The following is a 10214-nucleotide window of genomic DNA, read 5'->3' on the forward strand; positions in this document are numbered from 1 at the left end:
CCTTCTGCATTTTTCCCGCAAGTGTTTTAGCATATTGTTGACACGCAGGGATGCTTTTTAGGCAATTAGCAAGTGAAAGCTTGTCACCTCCAAGAGAGCCGATAATAAGGACGATTGGTTTTATAGAATATTCCGGGTACAATCGTTGCAACTTCCTTATAAGGTCTCGATACCTCTCTTTCTTTTCATTCTTCTTGGTTATGATGTTTTCGTCAGCTGGTGCCAAAAATTCGATAACGAACATGGCTCGCTTCTCGAAGTCAAGAAGAACCATGTCAGGCCTCGAGTGAGCAACAGAAATAATTGTCGAGAATATAAAGTTCCAGTATATGCGGCACTTCTCATTCTCGACAATTGACTCAATTTCCCTAGGAGCATTTAGAGGAGCGACATTAAGGTTAATGCCGTAAGAGTGACAGAGATGATAATAAAGCACTCTTAGTGCCGAATTGTGCCTTTGAATGTAGGTCGTTCCCGCCTGAGTTTGGCAACTAGATAGTATATGAGCTAAATGCTCGGGATGTGCATGGCACGCCCTGCAGCTATCATCGGGAATGTCTTGGCTCAAAATGTGGCGACGGTATCTTAAGGTGGAAATGACATCGTCTTGGCATGCAAAGATGAAACCCTCCGTACCAGACTTTAATCCGGGCGATTTAAGGAAAGCAAACGTTAGGTCACAAGACATTGACTGATCCTTCACATTTCTGTGGAAGATAGCGTGCATTCTTTTATCGAGGAGCTGTTTAAGAAAGTTTTTCTCTTGGGCTTTCTTAATCCGGGCTTTCAGGAGTGAGTACTTGAGATAGCAGCCTCCTCTGCTGCGAAGACATTCAAGACTCAATATTCCGCGACCCCCTTGACGGCGTGAAATGTAGAGCCGATGAACGAAAGCCTTAAGATGCATGCTTTTGTTCATGTGCATAACCTTTCTTGTCCCGATATCAAGGGATCTGAGCTCGTTCTTCGTCTATGGAACTACAAATGAATAGAGTAGTACCGGCACGGCAAGCATGTTCATTGCAGATACTTTGTTCTTCGCCGACAGTTCGGAAGACCAAATCTGTCAGATGAGACATTTGTATCTGCTTCGGAGAGTATCCTTTATAGATGTCACATCCTGAAGGCCAGTTTTCCTCGCTTCGAATAAACCTTGGCGCATTCATCTAACCCAAATTCTATTCCAATTTCCTTAGTATATCGTTCGACAATCCCCAGAGCTAGATGCAGTTGCTCTGTGTTTTTAGCATATATCTTAAGATCGTCCATGTAAAATACATGAGTGACCTTGTACTTTCGATCTGCAGGTTTGCCGCACAAGTACCCGTCGGAATGGCGAAGTGCTAGAGATAGTGGCAATAATGTAAGTCAAAAGAGGAGTGGGCTTATAGTATCGCCCTGAAAGACACCTCTCTGAAAGGTGACCTTGTTAGTTGTCACACGATTTTTTGCAGATGAGATAGTAAATCTGGTTTTCCAAAGCGGCATCAATCTCTCTATGCACCCAACTATTAGCGGATGAACCTTTAAGATTTCCAAAAGACAGATGATAAGTCTATGGGAGGTCGAATCGAAAGCTTTCCGATAACAATCCAGGCCATCGATAGGTCACGCTGGTAGAATTCTGCATCTTTGCAGACACACCTATCGATGAGCAGGTTCTCCCGACATCCGGGTACACCTTTCTTTGAGCCTCGTTGTTCATACATTTCTTGCCAGACAGGTTTAATTGCCCGAAACATCCTATCAATTAGGATAGCTGTGAATATCTTATAAAGTGTGTTCAGACAAGTTATTGGCCTGGAATTCTTTCATTTCAGCCAGATCTTTAGGCGTGAAAGAAATCTTCGTGTTGATGTTTCTCCAGGTCGTAAAGCATCGCTCTTCATCTATTGGAAGCCTGCCCGTGGTTGGTCTTAGTGTCGCCTCTCTTTCTCTGTTGCCGGCTTGTTCTAGCTGTGGTAGAGTAGGCTTTCCGCTTAAATATCCCCTTTTACGGAGTAGTTCAGCATAGTTTCGCAGACGTTGCTGCGAAAAGTGCGATAGCTCCGGGTGTTTCTCGCACCACAGAGCATGCAGCCGTGCTATGTAACCCCGTTTAGGGGCCACACTCGCATCGCAGCACTCTAGCAAGTCGTGATTAAATTATTGAAATCTGTAAAAAGTTTCGCGGAGTTTTTAAAAATAATTTACCATATTTCAAAAGAATCCAAAAATACGTATAGACCTGAGTTAAACATCGATCAAGATTACAATTTTTTCTAGATACCTTGAAATTTCTTAAAGCTCTTGAAAATGCCAGGGCATTTGAAATAAGATGTTAAAATGTTTTAAAACCTCTGTTCATTTTGTCAATTGATTATCCGAATGAATCAAATAAAAACTTTCAGAAAGTGAAAACAAAAACCATTGAATTACGTAAGTTTAGAAGAATGTAAGTAAATTAGTAAAATTCCAAAAAGTTCCCGAGAACGAAAAACAATTGAGGATAAACTAATAGAAATTAAAGTTGATGTCCAAATCTAATTTCAAATCTCTTGAAATCTTTGAAACTCTGCGAAATACCCCACATCTCTTGAACAACTTCTTTCGAATCGATTGACATATTATTGAATCTACTGAAATTCTATGAAAATAAATCACTGAAATAAAATTAAACAGCAAAAATTGCGTTAGAAAGGGGGTTTTCAATGGCCACATGAGTCATAAAGTTGTCCTATAAACAGAGCAGAACAATTTTCGCCATCGCCCCCCACAAATATACACCCTAGGTGCTCCGAAAAATTCTTTAGTGTAAATTTTTTTATAGGACGAATTTTTCTGCTAAAAACCCTGCACACGACACATTATTTATTTTGTACTGTCCACGGAGTAACAATAAGGAGACCGATCTCCGTACATACGTTCTGACTGAGGTAACTGTACAATTATTGCGTTCAAACACAATTCTCACAAGTTAGGGGACATGCGCACTGTGATTTTATATCTCCTTTTCTCCCGCGAAAAGTGTGCGAGTGAGTGTCAGTGGTTGACAACCACAGCAACATATTAACTAATATTATACTCTCACATTATTCAATCTGCACATTTTATATCCTTTAATGATTAGAATTAAATATGTATTACTTACCCATACTTTCCAGTCACATTCATTCTGTAAAAAAACACAGAAATACATAAGCACATATAAAGTGGGACGATGGTCGTGGGGGCTAAAGCGTAGGCTTTGGACCCACTCCTTCGGCTTGCGGGTTCGATTCCCGCCTCGCACTCTGGAAGAGTCTCGGTGGCCCATGCGGTGAACACTAGCCTAGCAAGGGCATATATATTGACAAACTTAATTGACAATATTTACAGGAACATAACCTCAGTATTTAGTTGTCATTGAACACAACACTCACTCGCACATTTCTTGCGGGAGAAACGGAGAAAGGGAGAAAGGAGACAATTACCACAGTCATAAATCGAGACGCATTGTGCAACATGAACGGTCTCCTTATAATTACTCCGTAGTACTGTCATTGAAAACTCTTATGAACCATAACCTTTCAAACAAAACCATATAATTTTGATCGCAAAAATACATGAGATCGTCTCCAAATGAGTTAATTTAATTCTTAGTTCACACATCCGCAATATATAACAAATTTAATTATTCTCTAATTCTTATTTTTAATTTGTTTAACAATGAGCAACATAAAATATGCGAATTCAAATTTCGTTTACAACTTGGTCCACCGTATCACTGCACCTATGTCAATTCGTCACGGCTGCCGACCAATAAAATGCGAGAATTCAAAAATGCCTCTTGCGCAAATATCTTTTTCCAAACTCGGTCGGTGTGCAAAGTTCTGTACCACCGACAATGGCCGTCATGAGGTAAATGAAAGTGGCCCTCAACCCCTTACATGTGTGCGTCACGTGGCCATCGTAGGTATACCGCATACACACAACCTGATATCGGCTTTGTTTTGACTCATAGGCCAATCAATGAAGCAGAATGAGGAGGCTTAAATGGAAATAATTTATAACAATGAATGGGGGGGGCGCTTGAGCCGTCATCTTCCAATATGGCGGATTATTTCATGTTCTTAGATTTTCCTTAGAAGCCGCTGTTTTTAGAGCAAAAATAGATATACAATAAAACACTCTAAATTTCCTTCTAAATAAAAAAGGTTATATCAAATATTGCCATAAAGTGAATAGTTCGCCCGAAAAATTGAAAACATTGAACATTTTTGGAAGTTCAATATTTTGCATTTATGAGTGATTTCCTCAGTGAAAACGAGTGCAGTTTATTGTTTCGAGCTTGGCTGAAGGTACGCTATCGTGCAATATCCATAATTTCGTTGTAGCTATATTATTTATTTAATACTGAAAATTATTTTGATCATTTTCAATGCTTAATTTGAAGAAATTGCTTTCATTTCTAGAAGTAGGGACTTTGTCATTTACCTTTCCTCATGTCTTAACAACGCATCCGCAAATTTTCGAAATTTTAAATTAATTTTTTGATATTAAGAACCGCCTTTTTTGAACCTGTGTCAAAACTCTCGGAAAATCCAAGTTGAGTCGGGGGGGGGGGGGGTAAGTAATAACGATGTTTTTACTGCAGACCCGCCTCGAAAATACTTCTGGCTTCACATCTATTGTTGTTTATATAGAAAGTCATTTGTAAATTCCATGGAATAATTTAGAATAATACTTCAAGGGGAAGATAATAAAATAACCATTTTTGCATCTCCATTCTTCTCCCGCTAGCATTTCACGTCTATTAAACGCGTTTTTTGTATCATTAAAAAGTCATATAATTAATTATTTTTGCATGAAGCATTCCAAAGGTGTTGCAATGATCGTATTAAAATTCAGTAATGATCGGATTAAAATTAAGCTTATTATTATAACTATTATTAATATTACTATATATTTACTATTTTTAGTTAAAAATTTACTTGGGAAAAATGTATTTTATAGCTAAACGCTTTCACTAAATTAAAAATATTGGCGCAGTGTAAAATATTAATTTGTTGCTATTTAAATTTTTTTATTACAAACAATAATAATTATTTTATATTTATCAATATTTGACTGTTTATTCAAGCCGAATAAATCAAAACCGAATATTTAAAAATAAACAATTTGAAATTAAATTGTTTTCCCTGGGAAAACTTAAATCGTTAAAATTTCGAATATCTTTTGAGCTTTGAACGTTACTATTTTGATTGTTATTTAAAAAGGACGGTTTAGTGTCGAAGTGAAATTTTTCAATTTAGACGTTTAAATAGCAATTGAACTCTTATTATTTGTATTCAAAATTTGAGTAATTTTAATAGGTATTTGGAAGTTTTGAAAAGATTGAAAACTTGAAATGATTTCATATAATTTAAACGAAGCTTACACCAACAAAATTTGGCTAGTCGAACCGAAATTTCGGTGCAAATAGCCACAGCGTAATTTAAAATAAAATGTCGATTTTTGCAGATTTGAAAAAAATGAGGAACTTTTTAAAAATTGTGAAAGGCTTCAAAAGAATAAAACATTTTCGTTAGATTCCTAGAAAAATTAAAAATCATTTTTTAGTTTTGAATATTATTTACAAAGAATACTTAAAAAGATTTTAAAAGATTTCCAAAATTGTTCAAAGAGTCTAGAATATTTTAACATGATTTTTTATAATTTTCGAAATTTCTAAAAGTTGAACGAAAAATTCTATTAATTTCAAAAGACATTCAGAAGTTCGAAAAACATTTCGAAAATAATTTTAAAGTTGCATACATTTAAAATAACTTCTCGATTTAACAAGATTTTGGAATAAAATTTGAAGTTCAAAATGGAACTAGCTGAAAATTATTTTGATTTATTTGTTAACTGTAAAGCTTGATTATAAGCTTACTTTTAATCCGATCATTACTGAATTTTGATACGATTATTGCAGCACCTTTGGCATGCTTCATGCAAAAATCAGTAATGATATGATTTTTTTCTGATACAAAAAACGTATTTGATAGACGTGAAATGTTAGCGGGAGAAGAATCGAGATACAAAAATGGTTATTTTATTATGTTCCCCTTGAAGTTTTAATCTGAATTATTTCATGGAATGTTAATAATTTTCTGTTCTTGTGAGATTATCTTCGAAATTATTATTTTACAAATGAATTTCTATATAAACAACAGTAGATGTGAAGCCAGAAGTATTTTGGAGGCGTTTCGAACTAAAAGTTTAAATTCACTTCAGAGCTGCCTTTGGAATGCTTCGTGCAAAAATCAGTAATAATATGATTTTTTCCTGATACAAAAAACGCGTTTAATAGACGTGAAATGTTAGCGGGAGAAGAAAGGTTCTCTTACAAAAATAGAAATGACTGCTTGACTGTACTAACAAGCCCGTTACTCTCTCGCTTGCCCTCGCGTATTTGCTTTGGCGGAAGAGGGACGCCGATAGTCACCTGTGGCCACATGACCGTGGTCGCTTCATACCCTGGGAAATGCAGTTCGAAGGGTCCCAGGCATATGGAAGGAGTTGAGATTATTTACGATGGGTGCATTATGTTTTCTACCGTTTAAAGAAAAAAGTGGACCTGCAGTAAATACATCGTTATTACTTCACCCCCCAGACTCAACTCGGATTTTCCGAGATTTTTGACACAGGTTCTGAAAAAGGCGGTTTTTAATATCAAAAAATTAATTTAAAATTTCGAAAATTTGCAGTTGCGTTGTTAAGACATGAGGAAGGTTAATGACAAAGTCCCTACTTCGAGAAATGAAAGCAACTTATTCAAATTAAGCGTTGAAAATGATCAAAATAATTTTCAGTTTGCGAAGCATGCAATTTTTGGCACTTACAATCTGAGAAATAAAGCAACCAATTTTGTGTTTTTCAACTGTAAAGTATTTGACCTTAAAATCCGTTTGTATATTCTGTCTATTTGTGCTACAATTATTATCCATAGCTGCTTAAATATAATGCCAGATTAAAAATCTGTAAATGCCACAAGGAATTATGGGTGATGTTTCTATGTTTACCTTTCACCTTTACTCTCATCATCATTGTTTGTAGGTTTTTTTTCTAAGTTTCCATAAAAAGTCATCTTTTTGGGTAGTAAAATCAACTATTTTGATTAACACTCGTCTATTTCGAGCAGCTACTTCGATTTTTTAGATTAAAAATTCGCATTTTAATTTGAAAATTTTTCTATTAAATTCCATGTTCAGAATTAACCTCTTTTGTTTAAAAATTCAACTATTTTGTTGAACATTATTCCATTTTCGACAGAAACTTTAATCTTTCGAATTAAAAACTCAATTTTTTATTTGAAAATTTTTACTATCAAATTCTGGGTTAAAAACTAATCTCTTTTTTTAAATTCAAGGAAGTGGTTGAAATTTTAAATAAAAGAGATTAATTTTTAACCCATAATTTGATAGTAACAATATTCAAATTAAAATCTAGTTTTCAACTCAAAAGATTACAGTTTCTGTCGAAAATAGGATAATGTTGAACAAAATAGTTAAATTTTTAAATTATTTGAATTTTCATCCAGAAAAGTTGAAAAAATCGTTAAAATTCTTTGAAATTGCTTTAAATTATCAAAATAAAGTGAAAATTCGTTAAAATCTTATTAAACACCATCAATTTTTAAAATCCTTTAAATTCTTTTGAAGTATCTTGAAAATTTTCAAAGCTTTTGAAAATTCCTTGAAATTAAAAAAAAAAAAAACCTAAACCATATCAAACCTTTTACAATCTCATATTACATTATTTGAATAATTTAAACATTCCTTGAAATCTATTAAAATATTCTAAAATATATCCAATCCTTCGAAATCTTATATTAAATTTCTGCCTGCTATAACGTGTCCTTTCTTCTTCGAAGGAACGATGCAAAGGGTTACGCTTAAGTTTAAGACCTACATTCGTTTACCTTTTCAACATCCAGCAAAAATCAGCCATCATGATCTCGTCCCTTCTACCCTTACATCGTTGTTCCATCACTTTTGTGTCTTGATGAAAACGTTTACCTTGCTTTTCGCTGAAATCACCAACATTTTCTGAAAACTTATCCAGATGGGAATCTAGAAAGTGAAGTTTTAAATTCACCAAGCAGCCTAACTTTTTGTAGTTTCTTATCATTTTCGTAACAATATTCTCGTAGTCTGGACTTTTTTGTTACCGAGGAAATTTGCGTTTACTGCTTTAAAACTTTCCCAAGCGTCCATTTCAATTTTCGTCATATGGCTCACGAAATTAATATCTGTTGTCAATATTCGAATCTGTGGTCTATCAAAGACTCCTTCTTTCAATTTAGCGTCTGAAACATTAGAGAATTTAAGGGGTATATACATATAGCATTGTCCATCTTTGTCTAACGCCTTGACAAATTGCTTCATGAGCTCAAGCTTTATGTGGAGGGGTGGTAGTAAAATTTTTTCTGGATCAACAAGGCTTTGGTTGATGATATTATGAGAACCAGGTTTGAATGAATCTCTTAAAGGTCAATGTTTTTTACTGTAATGATTGGCTCGATCTCTGCTATTCCTCAGGCATATAAAGCATGGTTCTCTCGTGAAACCCGATTGTTGGTCTAATATCATTGTTATGATTTTGACATCACCACATATTTGCCATTTGTGATTCGGGTAATTAACTTTTTCAAGAAGCATTTTAACAATGTTATATTCTTCTTTGATGCCCGTTGAGTGAGCTATAGGCATAGTATCGTTAGTATTCGTGTTATGCAATAAAACAGCCTTAATGCTGCGTTTTGACGAATCAATGAAAAGTCGCCATTCTTCGTCTCTGTACACATTTTTCTTAAAGTGGTTCATTAGTCCGTGAGCGTCAGTGGAGTACACTAAAGGCGTCTCTTCATCTTTAACGAAAAACTTTCTGAATTCTTTGTCCCTGTCGCGATAGAATGAAACTTTTGTCTTTGGCTCTAGAAGATGTCTTCTTTTTAGAAATGAAGCGGCAAATTCAGCGCCGTCTTTCGGTAATCCAAGATCTCTAATAAAATCATTCAGTTCTAGTTGCGACCCTAATATTGGAACCTTCAATTTCATTTCATGCACGCCATATTCGTCATCTTTTTCGTCATTTTCATCAGAATCAGCAGAAATTTTTTTTGTTCGATCACTGGTTTCACTACCGTCTCCATGACGTTGACTTTCAACTTCCATTCTATCATCTTCTAAAGCGCTTAAATCAGTCTGGCGTGCATTTTTATTGATTTCAATTACTCTCGTGACTGTGCACACATTAATGTATGAAATGTTATTTTTATTTTTGGCGTTGAACCCTTTGACGGAATTCATGCAAAAGTAGCAGTCCTTCGCAATAACGGATTTTATCCATGCGGTTGGTGTAGAATAATTGCGGTACTTTTCGTATTTTGAATTTTTTAGACGATACAACATAAGTCTGGAGGAATTGCAAATGACATGAGGAACCCATTTTGTTCCTTGGTGCAGCAATTTACGGTCAAAACACTTTTCGTCAAGACATTTCATTTCCTTGTCAATTGATTTTCGCAAACTGCTCACTTCATACTTACTGCAAATGTAACAGAATGAATCTGAGCTATTCTTGCAGGCATGCGATTGAGAAATGCTCGCGGTTTTTTCCCTTGTAGCATGAGACTCTACACCAACCAAGTGATCCATTGATGGAGAGCTACAGTTGCATGATGACGAGGTCGGAGAGCCCGCTTTCCCACCCTGACCAGACGCCGATACTGGGGTTTTTCCCTGCATCGTAATACATTTTTACCTGTGTCTGCCATGACGGCATAAATGCCATTTACCCAGGGACTCAGCCAATGTGGCTCCGTTGCCCACCGTCACTACGTGGAGGTGCCCTGGTTACAGGCACAGACGAATAATGATAGCAACAAGCGGTTACGAAACTCCAGACATTTACTGCTATTAATGTCAAAATGTAAAAGTACGCAAGAACAAGGTTGCCAGCGTAATCGGTTAAGCTAGGTCAGGTTTTGTTAGGTTAGGATAGTTTGACCCTCTATGTAGTTTAAGCCGAAGCTGAATGAAACGGTACCGCAAACACAACGGGACAAACAATCAATTTGATTGAGTTTCGTTAGGTTAGGTTAGGTCAGGTTAGGCTAGGTTAGATTTATTTCTAGGTTAGGCTCGAGTTGACCCATTCGATGTAGCACACATTTGCTACTGGGAAAATATACTTCCAGAGCTTTACGT

At 35.7% G+C, this 10214-nt stretch overlaps 1 protein-coding gene across 1 annotated transcript in view; it reads left to right on the forward strand.

The window, feature by feature from the left end:
* The first annotated feature begins 3801 nt into the window (after positions 1-3801).
* LOC117175535 overlaps positions 3802-10214 on the forward strand; it is a 78406-nt gene continuing 71993 nt past the window's right edge. The window contains exon 1 of the mRNA XM_033365242.1: positions 3802-3879. Within this exon, the coding sequence (XP_033221133.1) occupies positions 3802-3879 (78 nt within the window). The remainder of the gene's footprint in view (positions 3880-10214) is intronic.

This window comes from Belonocnema kinseyi, chromosome 6 (genome assembly GCF_010883055.1).
Source record: "Belonocnema kinseyi isolate 2016_QV_RU_SX_M_011 chromosome 6, B_treatae_v1, whole genome shotgun sequence".
NCBI lineage: Eukaryota > Metazoa > Arthropoda > Insecta > Hymenoptera > Cynipidae > Belonocnema > Belonocnema kinseyi.